Raw genomic sequence first — 19727 nt, forward strand, 5'->3', positions numbered from 1 at the left:
TAAAGACCATGTCCCAAAATAATAAAGTCACTTGACATGATGTCTTCACTTGCAATGTCTAAAGCTCAGACTGACTCTCATAGTAGTACTGTAATACACAGCAGCAGGACACACACACACACACACACACACACACACACACACACACACACACACACACACACACACACACACACACACACACACACACACACACACACACACACACACACACACACACAGTCTGTCCTGACAGCTGTCACTCCAATTGGCCACCAGTCCGTCTCTGCTCTCTGCTGAAGAACAGTCAGGCGTTTTTCTGTCAGAGAACATATGCCGCTGCTCTCGTCCTGCTCCCAGCCTCCTGACAGGATCCACTCTCGGAGCCTGTGGCCGGCACCGACTCTGAGCCCTCCTGCTTTTGGCGCTGAGAACATGATCTCTGATGTCTCTCAGGCAGCTAACTGATGCTGTCACTGCACCGAGATATAACACGACCCACTGACAAACACATTGTGACAAGGACATACAGACACGCATGCGCGCAGCCACACAGAAACGCATGCCTCGTCGATGTGCCAGACAACAGTTGCTGCAAATACAACCTTTTTCACAGAAGAAATGTTTTCCTCTGGGTTTTTAAATCCAGTTATGGTCAGCTGCACACGTTGACAGACACACATAAACTCAAATGCCTTTCTGCTAAAAGTGGACTTCGTATTCACTTTCACAAAATGTAAGATTTACATGCAATGTGTGTGATAAACTCATCTCTTTCGACTCCACTTCGAGCGATAGAATGACTAACAAAGAACTGCTAACAGAGCACTTATATACTAATAAAGGACTGGCTTATCTATAGCCAGTTGAGCAGCACTTGAAACGATTGGCTCTTTGAAACCTGATGTTCTTATATGATTCTGTTTTCCTCAAGGTTGTGTCTTCCTGGTCGAATGTACTTATTGTAAGTCGCTTTGGATAAAAGCGTCAGCTAAATGCAATGTAATGTAATGTAATGATAATGTTTCAGTCCGCCTGCAGGCAATTTACTAATGATGGAGAAAAAAGGCCTCATCCATAATGTGCCGCTTTGTGTTTTTGTGGCAATCTGCACACAGGGGCAACTTATTGAGGGAATCTCAGTGCAACATGTTAGAGGTTTGGTGTTTAAAAAGATTAGAATAATTACAGTACTATGTCCCGTGAAGAAGTCCTAAAGCCAGTAAAAGAAATCAAGAGGGGTCAGATTTTCAACAAAGCCGCTCCTCTATTTGTTGACATTGCCTACCATCTACTGGTAGAAGCTGTTTACTGCAGCAAAGGCATATTTTTTAATGATTATTTAATTGCACATGACCCAATCATAGCAGAAGAATAACCAAAACAATAAAACTGATCACTTACATTTCCAAATTCAGACATTTTAATTCCTAAAATGTAATGAGACTTTCCCGTCAGTGTAATTATTTCCATGTATATGCTGCAATTCACTGGAAGGTAGTCTTTAAAGATTAGTAAAAACTAGTTAATTAATTGTGTCACTTCTAAGTTAAACTCTGATGAGGTTTGTGAAAGGATATAAGATATACTGACATTAATAAGCACAACAGATGATTGTGTTGTGATGGTCAGTAGTACAACGTGATGAAAAAGAGGGCACATGGTAAAAGATTAGCATAATAATAATCATAATAACAACAGCACTATTATAATATAAATCTACATTGACCAACTTTATTTGTATATTCGAACAGTCAGACAAAATGCGGAACTGGTGAAAATAGAGATTCTGATACCAACATAATTAACTATGAAACATGTTTATATACTGTAGTCACAAATTAACTATCTCACATTTAGGCTGTAGGTTTGCATCAAAGTTCAGGCTTGCATAAAAAACCGCTCACTGAACATCGCTCAACATCGCCCCCTGCTGGAGCGTCACTCCTCACTGACCTCAAGTGCGTTAAGGAATTATTCAAACTCTTTATTTTTTCATTTTATCTTGTTACTACAAATATGAAGTACTTCGGAGTGATAAAAATCCACTCTTAGCCAACGAAAACACCATTAAATAAAACAATCATTTACAACATCCATCAAAAAACTGTTTTCCACACAGATCAAAGTCAATAATAAATTATGTATTCTCAAGATCTCCCAAGAATCCATAAATTGATGGCTTTTTGTTTCAAATGCATAGACTATTTTTCTGTGAGATGAATACACTGACTCAAACTAAAATATGAACATACTAAACATATCTGCAAACAAAACACAAGAAAACTATTTTGAGAATGAGGTGAAGTTCAAATAGTCGAACAAAAAAACCGTGTTTCAGTCTCTTCAGTAGTTCGACCGACAGATGTAAGTCTGCCAGTTCCTACTTCTAAAAATCACAGCATTAAATTGCTACATCACGAGCACAATGTGAAACAAGTGCAGATGTTAACACTATCTTCCCGATAGGAGGAACAAAAATGACAAATGTAAAGCTTGTAAAAATGTCAAACTAAGAATCAGAAAGCAGGACACCACATGTCATTGTTCATCTGCACTATTGTCATTTAAAGTTTGACAGAAATGTTATGACGATGGTTTCAATTCAGTTTTTTTCACATTCATTGAAATTGATCGTTCTGCACCTGAGGCTGGATATTAGCTATGGGTTTGCTATGAATTTGATTGTTGGTTGATATCGACCGTGATGTCTGTCAACACTAACCTAGTTCTTGATGTTTTTTTAAAAAGTGTTATAATCTGCCACTGTTGACTGGTAACCTTGGTCACTCATTGTGTGTGGGGTGTTGAGCTAATGATGCTAAAGCTTGATTTAGCTCTAATAAAAGCACCAAATAGTGCCTTACAGTGGGATAATGACTTTACCAGCAATATACCTTTCATAGCATATTGATGCTTGGTAACGGTCTACTCTCAGATCAGGAAGTGAATAAGGGATTGAAGAAGTTACATAAGCTGCAAATTATATGTACGTGCCCCTCTCTATATTCTGAATGTTGGGACAAATACAGTTCTAACTCTAAACCAAAAACAGACATTTTACACTCCTTTTAAAAAAACAACTGAAACATATAAAGAGAGGTAAAAGTGATGTAAAGTCAAATGTCCAGGTCACAGCTCACATGTTTTAAAGTACTTTTGAATGTTATAGTGGCACCCTGGTATTTAACATTTGGTGTTTTCATTGTTTTTACTCAAACCCAGTCGATATCTGTGGTTCTTTAGCCAATAGAATGTCCTCTTTACCTTTTAGGACTAAGTGCTTATTTTACAAAAAGCTCTAACAGTTTTACCTCATTTTCATCAAACATATCTTCATGTTTGTTTTGGTACCTAACATATATACACTCTTAACAAAGAAAAGAAACATGCGTAACACTTCAAATGAAAGAACCGTATTACAAAATGATAGTCCACTTCAATGTTTTGCATATATTGTGCATTATCCAGTGCCTCGGTCCTTTTAGGAGTTATGGCTGGTTCCTCTAAAGACAGCAGGCCTCTTTGTTCAGCAGCATCGTGCGGGCTGGGAGCCGACGGGAACACGATGGATCCTCACGTTCCTTTATGGAGAGACCCTGAGGAGGAAGTGGAGCGGCTGTTCACCTGCAGGGAGACAAATGGGAGACACACTGGTAAGATTGTATCCAACAACACTGAGAGGCTGTGTGTGTAAATCATGTATATGCAGCCTATTCAATAAATGAACTAGCAGTACATAACCAAAAGCAACTGCATGTATTTTCAAGAAAAGCTATCAGTTTAGATCAATTCCTTATTGCAAGTAGTTATAAGGATTTTTATTTCTTAAAAATGTATATCCAGCAGGTTTAGGATTACACTCTTAATTTCTATTTTCACACCATATTCAAAGTAATGTTCAATACATGCTTCAAAAATGCCATTTCCGATGACAAATTCACATTCAATAGCGGTCTTTTAAGATCTGCAACACTGGCTAAATGTTTTATTCAGTGTAAAAAGAATGATGACAACCCACTGAATTAAACAACTAATCATAATATATGGTGAGGTCCATTGGTTTTGTTGTCCATTTAGTCTAAATATCCTTTAGAAAATACCGCATAAATAACCAGTTTGGTACAACTCTACACTTGATAATAAAATGTCTGATATGGTGTTGTTGAATGCAGGCCATCTCACACCATGCTACATCTCATGCGGTAGCTCCTGTATTGGTTGACCTAAGAGGTGTCAGTGATGTGAAGCTGCATGTTGTGGAGTATGCACAATAATGAACAAGGTGAAGTCTTCGCAAAGAAATATAAAAAAACGAAATAAATAAAACAGTCTCTCGTAACTTTGAGTTATTTCAGCTGCATGTTGTGGAATATGCACAATTTCTTAAAGAAACTAAATAAATAAAACAGTATCTCGTAACTTTTAGTTATAATACTGCCCTCATAGTGTTATCCATATTAAATAATCTGATTGGTAATTCCTCAACCCTGAAGAGTGAGCTACCGCCCATCTCTGATGTTTATAAGTTGCCCACATTGTACTCTAGGGAGAAGAGGAGAGCAAGAATGGTTGTAGGTAGCGTCAGGGTGGGCCTGAGTGACAGGCTGATGACACAACATATGGAGATGCTGGGTGAGTTTCATCCTGAGGGGGACAACATTTTTATTTTTTACTTGTTGCCTCATCCCCGTCAGCCTCTCTTATGGAAACGAGCAAGAAGAGACAGCCAGGTTGGGGAAGTTGACAACCACGCAAGCGAAACAAATATTAAATACACGGAGACACACGTGTGCCTGGAGTGTATTCAGACTCAGACGAGGGGCCGACACCTGGCACACACACTGGGTGAGGCTTTACTGTACATACTTGTTAGAGAGAGAAGGACTAATGACTTTAAAACATTTAGTGTGTTTTCTTTTTTTAAGTCAATGCTTTAAAAAAGGGTTTTGGGTTAAATGTAAAAATAAAATGTGGTGTATGCTGCCAATCAGTTAGAACAATTGGCAGGTTAGACCTTTAAGAAGATATCGCAACAATAAAGACAGTTTATCTGTTATTTATAATCTAAAGACTAGGAAACAATTTCTTTCAAAACTCCATTATCAGTGGCCGCTGCAAAGACAACTTACTTGTTTGGGAGCTTCAGATGCGGAGTGGACTTCTTTTCCATAATTCCCATTTAACTGCAACATTGCTTTAAAAAATAGAAGTATAGAAGAGTATGTAAACATAAAAAGCCCGGTAATGTCTCTTTACAGCTTGATAAATATATATATTCAGGTATTCATTTGCCCATTTACAGTCAATTAAAAACAAAACATGGCTTCTCTTACCTTGTGGATCAATCCTGGGGTCAACAAACCCCCAGTTCTGGTAAAGAGCAGCCAGTTCGTGGGGACTGTAGTTTTTCAGGAGACTCAAAATATCAATGTCCATTGGCCTTTCCCCCGTTGATTCATTCTTTACCTGAGCATAACGGAGAGGTTCTAAATAAGCTTTGTTACCCCACATGTTCATGGCAGCCCACAGATCAGGACCCTTTGGACCTGAAGACGAGTCGCATGACTGCCTGCGAGGAAGGGGTCTTTCTGCAGTGGATGAATTCCCGCCATGATTTCTGGCCAACATGAAACCCAGACCCTCCTGTGGGAAGTGTCCTTCCACTGCTGCTCTGTGGCTTCTGTGTTTGGGGCTGCTGGTCGGAAGGACACTTGGGGCGCTCTTTACAGTGCTGCTAGAGGAAGTAGCTTGGCTGCTGGAGCTCTTACTTCCCCCCTTCTCTGCCCGCTTATGTTCACCTGACTTCTTTTGAGGTAAGAGTCCTGCCCTCCCACTAGGCTGTGTCCCATTTGCAGAGTCCTTAGACTGATGCTTGGACTTTGGGACGCCTGAGTGGGTTTTGGGTGCTGAGTGCTTGCTGCTGCTGCTGCTGCTACTGCTGCTGCTGCTATTGGCTGTCAAACCTGGAGCTTGTGTGCGCTGAGTTCTTGGAGCAGGTAAAGCAGGACAGTCCTTGCCTTCGAGGAACGGGGGAGCCCCTGTGCGTCTCCACTGGGAAGTGCCTGCCTTCAAAGTCTTGGGGATGTTACTGCAGGGAGCCCACTTGGGTGCCATGGAGCTGCTGTTATCCACCCTGTGTGCGACTCGCTGGTGGATCCACAGGACTTCTGGGTAATTGGTGGTGTGGGAGCAGTACGGGCACTGATGTCTCACCAGGCCCTCCGTCTTTATCGGATCATCTACGATGCCATCCCCTTCGCTTATGGGTAATGACGACAGATTAAGGAGACTTCCAGCATCATTAGAGGCATGTCCCTTTCCTTTGACTTTAGTACTGTTTGACTTCTCTGTTTTAATATTGGACTCTGCTGACAACGAGGTGGGCGGACATGTGTAAGGATTCCAGTGTGGCTGATTGAGCAGCACACTCCTGTTTCTGAGGTAGTCCATGTATCTTGAGGCTTTGGAACCACTCTGGGTAATGTTGTCCAAAATGGTGCTGTGTTTGCTGTAGGGACCCGGGAAGTCCTGGTGCTGCATGTGCACGTGAGACCTGAGTAGTGAGGTGTCGGCAGTGTGGAAATCACAGTGCTCGCAAAAGTACGTCTTATTATCTGTAGGAGAGAGCAGAGGAAACGATGTAAAGGACATAAGTAGAAATGAAGTGTGACAGTATGTATACAACATGGAGTCTAGCAGCTATTTAATTAGCAAGAAAAGCACTGTCAAAAGTAGAAACCCTACTAAGTTACATGATAGAATAAACCTTTGTTTCAATGCTGACACTGATGTTAGCTCTACATTGTGGTGGCACTTTTGGACACATTTTAATACATCTTTGACAAATATGTAGACGTCTGTGTTGTCTTATGAAGGAATGAATATGTTGCATTCTACTAACACTCTGGGCGATTGTTAGCTAAACATATTATATTATCTTGCGCTACACGTTGGGCAACAGCTAAGGGACTCTTCTGTCTCAGTAGATGTGTTCTTTTCTATTTATAAATAGGCTAGATGTGTGTCCTGATGCAAATGCAGAGTTTTTATTCTCTACAACCACAACAACGTTTTCTTCATCAGTTTTAAAGAGACAGATTTGTAGTCTCCAAGTTGAAAGGCCTCTGCTCTCTCTGTACAGCTGTTTCGAGTGTTACATCATATTGTTGTGTTTTCATGAATTATAGCCAACCTAATGTTCCCTTTTGCATTAAGACACTTTTGAATGAAACATATTACTTCTCTTAAATAACCCTCACAAGTTTAGGTGAGGAAACATAATGGGTGTGGATTTGCAAAAACCTTTTGTACAAAAAATGCAATTGCTGTAATTCAATAATAAATCCACTAGGTGTCCCCCTTTGCCACAGCACAACATCACACTCCACATGGCAGGTTACGAGTTAGCTTTATCTGCATGTCCACAAACATAACCTTTGATACCTTAATGTAAACAAAGAGGGAGCAGCATTCAATACAAAGCAACTGCCCTCAGCACTAACTGGCCTCGTGATTGATTACCATTTTCAAGGATATTGAACGACTGTCTTGTTGCACATTGCAGTGTTGTGTACATGGCTTACCCTCATGGTCTTGGCTCCTGGTGCTGTTGGTCTGTTTATGTGTGAGGTGAACATCTTTTACTTTCTTAGTCTGCAGCGCCTCGTAAAACGCGTGACCCAGTCCGTTCAACAGAATACGGTCTTTCTGCAAAATCCTCTTGTCACCACCTTTAGTGTGAGCCAAGCTGTGTGGTGTGTGGTCGAGGCCTGTCTCGCCCTTTATCTTCTTCCTGTTGGTGCTGGAGTTGTCGATTTGCTTCCTCTTCTTCTCTTGTTTCCGTGGAACATAATCTCCTTTTTCTGTGTCATATGCCACCTCAGCAGCTGCAAGCCTCTCCTGCCATCCCAGAGATGTATCCGTGGACTCCACTAGTCGTCCCCTTGTGGCCAACTGCCACGCTTGGTAACTACAAACTGGATCCAGCTCAGGAAGTCGACGGCCCAGGCTCTTCTCCTCAGACGTCTCCTTTGGTCCTGCACATGTGAGGTTCAGGCTATCCATAAAATGCTTCTTAGCCGTGTCCGGCTCAGAGGTTTCAACTTCTTCCTGTGGAGGATTTAGTGTCTGGGAGCGGCTGTGGTTCGGCTTATGTAGCTTTTCATGTATTCTTAATGTCTTGCGGTCAAAGAAGAAGTTACCACAGCCTGCACAGAGCTCATAGAGGCACTCTTCATTTGTCAGCGATGCTAGGTCCTGAGGAACTCCATTGATGGTGGCAGGCAGCTCGTTACTCTTCCCGCCACTTAGCTGGGCTTTGACCCGGTGAATGCGCATGTGACTTTGGAGGAACCATGCTTGGCGGAAGCGGCGTCCACAAATCCGGCAACCGTGATCCTGAGCGCTGCGGTGCCTTTTCATGTGGGATTTGAGGAGGAGTATCTGAGGGAAGGTCTGGCCACAGATGGTGCAGGTACAGGACCCGTCATCCTCCCCATCACCGACCTCAACGCCAGTCTTAGCCTTTACTTTTTTCTTGGTTCCTTTCTTCTTTACTTTCCCATTGACATTGTGAGCTTTGTCTGATGTGCTGATAATCTCAGGAGGATCGGGTGTCTCGGCTTTCACTTCCTGATCTCCACTCCCCTCTTTTTCAACAGTGAGTTTATGGCTGAACAGGCCAAGTTTATGGCTTCGAATGTGGGCCTTCAGGCTGCCCTTCTGAGCCGTCTTGTGCTCACAGTACGGACACTTGTACGGCTTCTCCCGTGTGTGTCTTCTCATGTGCTGCGACAGAGAGCTGAGAAGAGGGAAGCTGCGTCCACACACCCCACAGGTGTGGCCAGAGGACACATCCTCCTCCGTCTTTGCCTTCTTATTCGCTGTGGGTTTTTGTGAAACATCCTCCCTTTCTTCTGTCTCCATTACTTTTCCTGGAGTATCCATATGTCAAAAACAACAGTGTAATAAAATCCTCTAACTATTCAAAGTGTATCTTCCAAATGTTAGCGAGTTCTCAGAATAGGCATCCCAGCTTTAGTGTCCATCCTGATTTTTGAAGAGCTGTTCTTTTCCAAGTTGCATACTGGCAGTTTACCTAAGAAAAAAAGAAATATATAATTTATATTAGGTTTGAATTAGGCAATTGCACTTAAGATCAAAATGTACACATGACATTGAAAAGGTTAGTCAAATGTTATCAACATATACAATGTGTTTATATATTATTATTATTATTATTTTAAAGAGAAGTGGACAATTACATGGACAATCTAATTGCTATAGATTAATGCATTTTCCAAAAAATGAAATTACTAAAACTCCTTTTTATATATGAGAAGTTATAAGAAGAGATAAGACGTACTTGTATCCACTTTTCTTGGGCTTGGTATAACCACATTACAGAGAATCTGTTCAGTTGTGTTTAGCGCTTACATTTAAATACATTATACATAAAATCTATTAAAAGTTAATGTTCAACCATAAACCCTGAATGCAACACAGACTTAAGGAATTAAGGATGGATTAAAAATGTTAAGTTATTCCAGAAATAGTTTTGTAGGTCAAAAATGAGTGTAATATTTAAATCTTTCGATTGTAATCATTTGGCCTTAAACACAAAATGCAGTTATCCAAATCAAATAACTGCCGGAAGATTGGTAAAAATGTTCCGACAAACTAAATAATGTGTTGTTTTCCTCTGCTCAGGTGCACAGGGATGGAGAGAGACACTGGTTTAACAATGAAAGACACTATATGTTCCGGTAGTTTCACTCGGTATGTGTGAACTGAGAGAGAGGCCACTGAGGCCATTTGCATCACACAGATTTTAGAACAACCTTTGTCCCTCAGTGGATGAGCGACGCCTGTCTCTGCATATTAGACCCCGGGTCAGTGTCTCAACATGCGTGTGTGTCGGTCCTTTGGTTTCCTATGCCTAAATTGAGTGTGTGTCGTGAAGCATGAAGAGATATATTCATTCCTGGCCAACCAGGATGAACCCTGAGGGCACAGTCCACTCTAATTCACGATCAATAATCCATTATCAACAAACTTCATTTTAGAAGCTCACATACAGGAACATGCAGCTCTGATTCTGGAGTTAGTGCGTACACAAGACTTTAGCTAGGTAACAAGCTATTACCCTACATAGTTCTGTGTTTAATGACTAAATACACTTTATGTGAGCACTAATTGTGACTCGCTCATGACAATGTGCCTTTATTTTATATCCTATTGTTCTTCTCTAACATTGTATTTTAGCCAGGAAGATTCCTTCATGTTTAAGCCACTAATAGTACTGAGACATCTGATAAACAAGAACAAAATGGTACTGGAACAGCCCGTTTGTTGGTCTGAAAAACGAGTACATGAACCAGGCAGCGTCTGGTGTGGTTAAACGTGGTTCTTCTGCAAACATGACTATTAGTTTGGTTGTTAATAGTGAAAAAAGGGACTTGGTGGCATATAGCCAGCAACAAAAACCTGCTATTGTGTCTGCCGCACCAGAACTGTCACATCGCCTCATGTCTGGCCCTCCACCCCTCATTGGGGGGTCGAGAGAGTTATTGTTAAAGCAAAGAGGCCTGGGCCTGCACATCACTGTCTTCAAATTCTTGTCTAGGCGAAGAGGCAGGACAAAAGGCGACTCTTGTTTGTCTTGTCAGTCTTTGAGTGTGAAGGGGAAAAACTAGGAGCACATAACGCATAATGGCCAAAGAGATGGAGACTCAGGTCATGATTTTCCGGGGATGAGGTTGTCTGTCTAATTATCTGTATGTGCAACCACGGTCGCATCTGTCTGCATGCCTGCCTGCCTGCGGTCATGTGTGCTGATCCGCTCACGCTGGAATGGGTGTTGTGTCGGGAGTATGGGAGGAGTTTAGGAGGTTTTTACGAACATGGCAGGTGTTTTGTAGGCAGACGCCATCAGATTAGCGCACGGGCAATGTGGCACACTGTCTCCAAGAGGGGGAGGACGTGCAAAGAAAACTGGAGGGTGGCAATTAAGGGGTTAAGGTTAAGGCGAATGTAATGAGGTACCACAATGGGGATGAAGTCAGAGAGCTGAGGGCAACAGATGGGAATAAACGGGCCATCAGTGTGGAGTTAGCCGCCTCTACAGTATGAGCTTATGCCTTTGTCAAAGCAGCCTACATGCTGAGTGTGTGCTCCTTATTCTCATCTGCAGAATCCTACTTTTGCTCAAAGAAAATGCAAATCTGTGGAGTTTGTGTTTAACATGAATTTGTTAACTGCCTTTCAAACAACAAAAATCAATCATATAGAATCATTTGAACCGGCCTATTTTCATTTCCCCCCCCCCCCCCCTCTCTGTACATCACTCTGTTTTCTACCTTTACTGCTTTCATCGCAGAACCACTAAAAGCCCTTTGGAGGATCTGTTAAGTAATGCAGATAGCCAAACATGTTGCTCCAGGGGCTTAACTCATTTCTTTTGGAATCCCTCGCTCCCTTTTTCTCTCTCTTTTCTTTGGAGATGAATAGGCATGTCCAGTCAGCTGTCCTCGCATTGATTCACCCTGACGTCCCGACCAGCTCAGCACAAACTCCCTATGGTCAGGGCACTGATGCTGAGAGCCTGTGTGATGTGATGTGTGTTTGTGTTTGAAAATATCCCCTGTCAGTGTGTCGCTTGTGTGTGCACCGCCTGTTTGCCTGGTTGTTGCACTAAAACTGTGGGTGTCATTTCCTGCCAGGCTCTGAAAATAGCCTTTCCCCTGAATTGACTTTGCTGCAAACCAAAATGCCTCAAATACCTTATTTTTGTAAGAAAGGTCCACTAATTGCTGATATCTGCTAAATGTGGGCAACTATAGACTGATAGAAGCAGGTATGTGTGAACCCCATGACTGTGCATGCATGTTTATGTGTGTTTATGTTTGGGTGTGTGTGTGTGTGCTGAAGTCATCCAAATATTCTCGACAACCAGCAACAAGCCTGTGCCAACATACCCCTGACTGGAGATAGCATGTGACTGTCCTTATGCTAGTGTTCAAAGCCATAGTTACTCGCTAAGCCTCAGCTCGCATCTACCGTTTTGTGTCCAATAATCCTGTCGTTTTTCATCAACTGCAATCACAACTAAGCATAAAACACAATTATTACACAACTGAGATTGTTTCTTTTCTGTAAATGTTGACTTATCAAGAGGATGAACACTTGTCACAGAGAGGGAGGGAGATGTTTCTCCCTTTATCTTTAAGTACTTTTAGCTTTCCTAAAACTCAAACAAATATCTGCTGTTTGCACGTGATCGAGTACAAAATTCAATTACAAAAACAAAGTCATGTTCCTATACGGTGTGCACCCAAAAATAGATATTGCATACTAAAGGAAAACTCACTGCTGATGAAGCTATATTCGAGTGGATCATGTTACCATAACAATGTATAGGTTCAGTTTTCTGAAACAGCTGTCATTGCAATTGTCGACTTCTAGTTTGTAAATTAAACTATACTGTAAACAAAGGACCAATAACACCTGGCAACCTTCAAAAGAGTGCATAGAATGTTTAAGACACGCAGGTCCATTCCTAAAAATAAAGTACAAGACCCAACAGTCAACCATATTGAACACCTGAACAAAATCATTCTCATGCGAAGGAGAACTCCTTAATGTTTTACTTGTCTTTAAGAGCAAGTATGCAGAAAAGTCATCTCTGCTGACTTACTGCTTATGCAATTGAATATGTCTCCTTCCAGATGTAGGGGAGTCGAAACACATGCCCGGGTGCAGGTGACATGTTTATCAACCACACGTTAGCATGCTCAAAATTCAAGTCTGTATGCAAACTAGCTTCTTTTTAGGTGAAGGCATCACAGGATACACATGATTTATCTAACGTAAGACACAATGTTCTGTGTTGTACATGTTGACCGTGTGATGAGCACAATACAATTTGACTGACACTTGCAAATAATCCTCAGCACAGCCTGGTACCAACGATTAATTTAGACATTCAACAAAACAGCTCGCTGCACCCGCACTGCGAAGGGGACCCAAGTTCCCATCAGCAAAAACACGTGGGTTTGCTATCCTGGCTCCAAAATGGTGGAATGAGCTCCCCATTGACATCAGGACAGCAGATAGCTTACACACCTTCCGGCGCAGACTGAAAACTCATCTCTTTCGACTCCACTTCGAGCAACAGAACTATTAACAAAGCACTTATATACTAATAAAGGGCTGGCTTACCTAAAGCCAGTTGAGTAGCACTTGAAATGTTTTTGCTCTATGAAGCCTGATGTACTTATATGATTCTGTTTTCTTCAAGTTTGTATTTTGTTGGTCGAACGCACTTATGTAAGTCGCTTAGGATAGAAGCGTCAGCTTAATGCAATGTAACATTCGAGACCGACACTGTTCCTCGAATGAGTAAATTGTCTGAATCAACACGTTGGTGTGTGCAAACAGCCTAATGTACCTAACAGATTAGATATCCATGAGCTCAACAGTCACAAGCACGGACAAACTTGCGCACATCGGTGCCCATCCCCCTCCTTGTCCAACTCAGCACTCGGTTACACAACATATACAGGGATTACTCTTCATAGCATGAGATGAGCTGCTCAATGAGTGGCCTTTTATCATGGATGCCCCTTAGTGCTATTAAGCACACACAGGGAAGGAGGCTGACAAAGAGATGAGAGATTCTGAGCAGAGATGTTACCTGTTGTGGACATTTGAATAGTTACTCTCAAAAAATACACTAGATATGTCATGCTGGCCCAAATGCAGACATCAAACTGAACAATGCGACTGAAAGCAGAGAGGAAAAGGGGAAGAGGTTTCTGGGGACGTTTTTAGGAAGGCTCTTCTAATTTTCTGCTTCTATTATTGATGTTAATTTATCTGCTATGAGAATCCACTATGGGCCTACTCTCTTTTCAGCGTGGATTGGCTAGTGTGGGAGACACTGGAGTGTAATCTGCTGGCATTAACTTGCTCTCTAAAAAAAGCACTCTCGACAGGGATTAGATTATCATGGCAAGGTCAGCTCAGACTCGCTCTAAATGTCTCCCTTTATGTTTCTCTATCACTTCCTATCTTTGACTTGATCATTTCTCCTTTCATCCTTGGTGCTATCTAATATCTCTGTTAGGTTTGGTTATTAACACTGCAATTAATTTCAATAAGCACTTAAGTATAGATCATGCTGCCAACGCAAAAGAAAACATAACAGATTAACACAGATTAAATTCACAGGACGCTGTGGTACAGTGCCCTCCTCCAAAGCCTGACACAGAAAACTAAAACTTCAAATAGAAACACAATGTTCTTTAGAGAAAAGTAAGATTAGAGTAATAAACAATTGTGCTCTTGTGGTTTGAACAGGACAATGAGAGACACATTTGATGTATTCCCAGTAGAGCAAATTAAAGATTAACACCCTGATGACATCTTCAGTTTGAGTCATGCCCTTTATTTTGGTTTACGAAGAGTCTTGTCAATTCTTACACATTTTTGAGGATGATGTATAAAGCTTCGCCAAATAATTCTTTGTATTATCTATTAATCTGCAAATGTTCTCTAAATGTTTCAGTATATTGTTTGGACTACAAAACATTAGACATATTGTGGTCATTGATTTGAGTGTTTACATAATCCATCAGTGATTTCAGCAGTCAAAGTCGAGAACGTAACGATAGGCTGGAGGTTTTTAAAATAAAAACAGCAAAATCTCGTTACTGCAGCCGGCACTTTTGAAATGGACTGGGATTTGCTCTTTTGTGATATGCAGATCTTTTTAAGATCAAGATTCTCAAATTACATAAAAGATGTGAGATGCAGTACAGAACAACGTGTGTCACTTCCTGTTTCCTGCCATGATTAAGGTAAGGATTGAAGGGTAAGGCGATACCTGCGATTTACCCTTGAGCAAAAGAATGACAGCTGGCAGCAGGGTCTGGATTAGGTTTCCTATAGGGGGTATTGCATCTTTTACACCACCGCTCCTTTGGAGTAGAATGGGCCGATAAGTAACCTGACTCCCTCAGACCCATCCAATCTCGTCTCCCTCCGTCTCAATGGGGCCGAACAGAAGGGATCTGTGAACGCCTTACTCATCCCTCCCATCTTCCATCTGGACATGTTGCCAGTGTTTGCACTCCAGTTCCTCCACTGGAGACTTAAAGGGCAAGTCCTTTTTTATATCCAGGAACCTTTCTGATTCATTAAAAAATCCTTTCAATACTACACTTAACGAGGAACGCTGCACTGGATTGTTCTAACGCAATAACAGAATCAGAAATCCTTACTTTACCTGATAAATTACTTGAGGCTAATTGGACTACATTGATCTTCATAAAAACAATTAGCCAAGTATTTGAAATAACAATAGTAGTGGTAGTACAGAAGGACACATTTACAACCTGTTATTTCGTTAGACATTCATTTGATGGTTTTCTTATTTGCCACAAGGTAGAACAAAAACATCTCTATTGCCCAAGTTGACATATCTAAACGGAGAACAATTTGGCTGTCATTAAACACATTTATTCTCATGGCATTATACAGCACTTAAGTAATTCCCTTTTTGTTGTTTTAAAAATATATTTTTGAGTGTTTCCATTCCCATCTGTTAAGTCAGCTTTGGTTGTTTAATAAGTTTGACTCCCCTTGTTCCAGGTAGCTTAAACAACACACCCCATACAGACAAAGACAACATGGGAGGGACAGGTAACATATGTTCACATTGCACTGAATCCAATATGTGGTCCATCTGTAAGCTCTGCTGTTCCAACTTCAGAAGAGAGGATGCACACTCAGCAAGAATGTGCACACACACACACACACACACACACACACACACACACACACACACACACACACACACACACACACACACACAAACCATTTTTAGAAGCAGTATAACATATTGTGCAGACTGTGTGTCAGACAGTTATCCTTTAATGTTATTCTTACTGCTTGAGACACTATAAATAAAGTACTCAACATGCACATCTTTTACTTTTTAACTTTCTATTGTAAGATAAAAATCATGATGTACATTTTGTTGATAAGTGCTGCTATTTACTGGCATGTCTAACTCTTTCAAACGGTGAGAAAAAAGGAGTTGGTATACAGGAGATTTTGGATGTGAGCCACCGGCACATGCTGTGTTTTAACGACCTCAGACTGCATTCACAGGAACAACAGCATAATGACTTTGACCTGTTTTGATTGGCCATATCTCCTGGGGTTCTTTACAATGTCCTCTGCTCGAGGTACCACACAGGAGCTAAAAGACCCAACATGTAATGTATTGGGGTCGGTCATCTCCTCAATTCCTTGAGGCCTTTTTTGTTGTTGTAATAAATGCTGTTAACAAAGCCAAGCAGTGGGATTTGGGTTTTCTATAGGCTAATCTGTCCTTGTGCAATATATTTATTTGTAGTTTTGTACAAATGTTTGCTCTTGTAGTCCCAAATGGGTTTGGCACTGTCTATTAGAAGCTGTCCTTTTGTTGTTTCCATTTACTCCAGATTAAGGAGAACAAAATGTCTCATCCCATTGTCACACAAGGGAGCTGCCCAAAGTGGAGATGGGTTTACCCCTCACATCTTCCTGTCTGCACCCCTCCCCCTCCCAGCAACAAGCCCCTGACCAGACCCCAGTCTCCTGACCTAATCTAGATGATTAAATCATTTTTCTTTACCACAAATTTGGTCCCCCTGCTACTCTTGTCTGGTAGTCGTCGCACACCCTCCCCTATTGATCGTCATGCTGAGGAGATTACCCTAATAGCTGGGATTACCTCCCCACATGTTGGTTGGCCACATACACGGGGGGAAGGGGGAAAGCTGGGGATGGTGCATGTTGTGCATGATGTGCAAGTGTATAGAAGAAGGGTGGGAGGGCTGGAGGAGTAAGAACTAGAACAATCTGTGTTTGTTTATTGTCTTTCAGTGCGAGAACATAAAAGAGCTACAACCTCTAACATGTCCAATTGCCTGTGGGAGGGGATCCCTCAGTGCTAACATTGATGATCAGTCATGAGACAACAGCAGGACAGACAAACCCCCTGAAGACCTAGTTGACACATATTCACCCCACTCAAGCTCATTAACTACATACATCCAGGGTTTCAAGACTAATGGCATCACCTTGCACTGCTGAATACTAAGACACAATTACTTGATTAACAAAAACCTAATCTCCCAACAATATTAATATTTGGTTCATTTTAGCAGACACTTATCAAGCAAGCATTATTACCCTTTTTCTGTTATGCCATTGTAAATTAATGCCTTTTTTCCATACTGTTGGTCAGACAAAAATGGCACCTAAGGCTCTGGGGAATTGTGGCAGGTATTCCCATTATTTTCAGACTTTAATATAGGCTAAATCACTAAGTAATAACGAACATATCTGTTAGTTGCAGCTCTCTCGTTTACTTATCAACTAATCTACCAGCTCTGACAACAATAACTACAACAATCTACTGGCCAGCTCTGACCCATCCACATGTTTCACAATGCATCAATTGGATATCTCTGGTTTAGTGACTGCTGGCCGAGAGGTGTTTTACTCTTACTAACAAGTGCCAGGGGTGGAAGAAGCTCGACATCAAGATGTTATTATTTCCACAGAAGCAGGCAAAGAGAGGGAGAGAAAGAGAGACTGGAGGCCATTGAGACAGTGCAGAGAAAAGGAATTCCGTTAATCCGCCGCTGATCTGGTACAATGGCAGCCTTGTTGTCTGTCCCATTTGCACTCACTTACCACAAGTTTGCGTGCGTTGACAATGTCCACTGCTAGCCTGTTCACAGCTGTGGCAAACCGCAGTAAAGATAGTAATAATAGCCCGATAATGGTGATGGGGGGAGACTTGTCGCTAGCTGCTCCAGCACGAGACCCAGAGGACACTTGGCCGAGTGTTTTACTACAACTGACATCCATATTACTGACTCACTCACGAACCGTTGTACTTAACTTTCGCCCACACAAACTCCCCGAAACAGAACACCCACAAGCGGACTGAGCCCCTCCAGCATCCCACCCGGTTTGTCCCCACTATCTTCAGTTAGTTACCCGTCGTTAGGCTTCTTACCTTAGGGTTAACGTTAGGCGGCAGGTCGCTCCTGCAGGAATCCCATCACCGATCAAAAACAAACAAACGATGGCGATCTTTGTTTGGAGGATGAACACTTGTCGACAAATCAGGTCGTCAGTTAACGGTTCATCTCTTTTAGGTTACAAAAACTTCCCCTGTCTTTCAATCTCAGCAGCGGTGCACCTGGACCTCCCGTCCTCCTCCTCCTGCGCAGCGGCGGCTGCGATGGGGACACGAGTGACGCGAGAGATAACGTTATTAACGTTAATAACAAGCCGCGAGAATGATCTCTGCGTGCGCGCGCTGACACTGAGCTGAAAGGTGACCAGTAGTGCCCGCGCGCGGGACACTTATCTTTAGATCAACGTTGGTTTACTCGAGGATATTAACACGTGAATGGCCTCTAATCGGTGGTCCTCTTTAAACACTCAGCCATTTATAAAGGGGACAAAGTTCACTCAAACCTTATGTGATATTTCCAGTGGCGGTTCTTGACCAATTGTACCAGTTATTTGATTAGAGGGACACTTTTAATGCGGGACAAAAAGTGTTAAAGATTTCAACATTTGTGTTCAGTAAAGTCATAGCACACCATTTTCATTAACAGAATATGTGTTAGTAACTTAGTTACAGTTTTAATAAATTACATTTATGAAAACAAGTTCAGCTAAAGTTAAAGCACAGTTTTAGCCCTATCACATGGTATTATGATAGTCCCTTCTTCCACAGGGGGGTCCAAGTTTACCTTTAGCAGCTGCAGCATTTGATGTGAACATATTATGTCACTAATTATAATCCAGTAATGTAATGTACATTATTCCGTTGTTTACATATTACCATGTCAGTATTATGTTGCTCTGCTGTAGATCATTATATGCTTAAAAAAATAAGCACTAGGGGAAATAAAGGAAAGTATGCTGTATAACCAATAACAAAATATAAACATTTTATTCCCCTAACTTTTCACAGGAAAAAACAAAACCAACTTATTTACATATGAATACATTTTGAACCAAAAGTAATACAGCTATAACCTTGTTTGTTGGCCTCTCGATAATCATAGAACCATTTTGTGTGTGTCTTGAGGTGCAATGGGCATCCAGTAGCCTATAGGTCCAATCTGAGGCATCTGATCATGAATGGTTGATCATTGACCATTCAGCCTTAGGATTTCAAATGGGAAATAAGTGTTCAAATCAAAAGGGTGAGGTCATAAAGTAATAGATTTCTAAAGAAATGCACCTGTTGTTAGAAACGTGCTCTGCTATACTTTTCAAAGAAAGGCTTTGTGTTGTCCTTTTTTATGTATGATGTGTTTTTCTTCCCTTAGCACCTTCTCTTTACAAGAGTAATGCTGGTGCTTGTTGTTAGTCATGTGTTTGTCACCAGAGGGCTCACTTTCAGAGAAAGCATATAACATACTGAAAGAAGCTTGTTCAGACCTCCTGCTTTTGGCACAGTGAAGTGTTGTATTCTCATTTTTACAAAGGGTGGCGACAAAGCTTCATCACTGCAGTACGTTCATCTGGCATGCAGTGTAGTATGATCTCCATTATCTCACTCATGTATAGACCTGGAACAGATACATCTCACCGCGTTTTTGTCTGGTGCAAAAGTAAATCCGGAATTGTTGACACCACTGACCCACCACCTTTACATTTAAGGT

The 19727-nt window shown here is 41.6% G+C and overlaps 1 protein-coding gene across 1 annotated transcript; it reads right to left on the reverse strand.

The window, feature by feature from the left end:
• Positions 1-3417: 3417 nt before the first annotated feature.
• LOC117454812 (zinc finger protein 516-like) lies at positions 3418-18308 on the reverse strand. Its single transcript, XM_034094010.1, has 5 exons — positions 18059-18308; positions 7566-9079; positions 5316-6596; positions 5112-5176; positions 3418-3606 (listed from the first exon to the last, which is right to left on the reverse strand). The coding sequence occupies exons 2-5, from the start codon at positions 8926-8928 to the stop codon at positions 3556-3558; spliced, it is 2760 nt and encodes a 919-aa protein (XP_033949901.1). The 5' UTR covers positions 8929-9079; positions 18059-18308; the 3' UTR covers positions 3418-3555.
• Between the last annotated feature and the right edge of the window lie 1419 nt (positions 18309-19727).

This window comes from Pseudochaenichthys georgianus, chromosome 11, assembly GCF_902827115.2.
Source record: "Pseudochaenichthys georgianus chromosome 11, fPseGeo1.2, whole genome shotgun sequence".
Lineage (NCBI taxonomy): Eukaryota > Metazoa > Chordata > Actinopteri > Perciformes > Channichthyidae > Pseudochaenichthys > Pseudochaenichthys georgianus.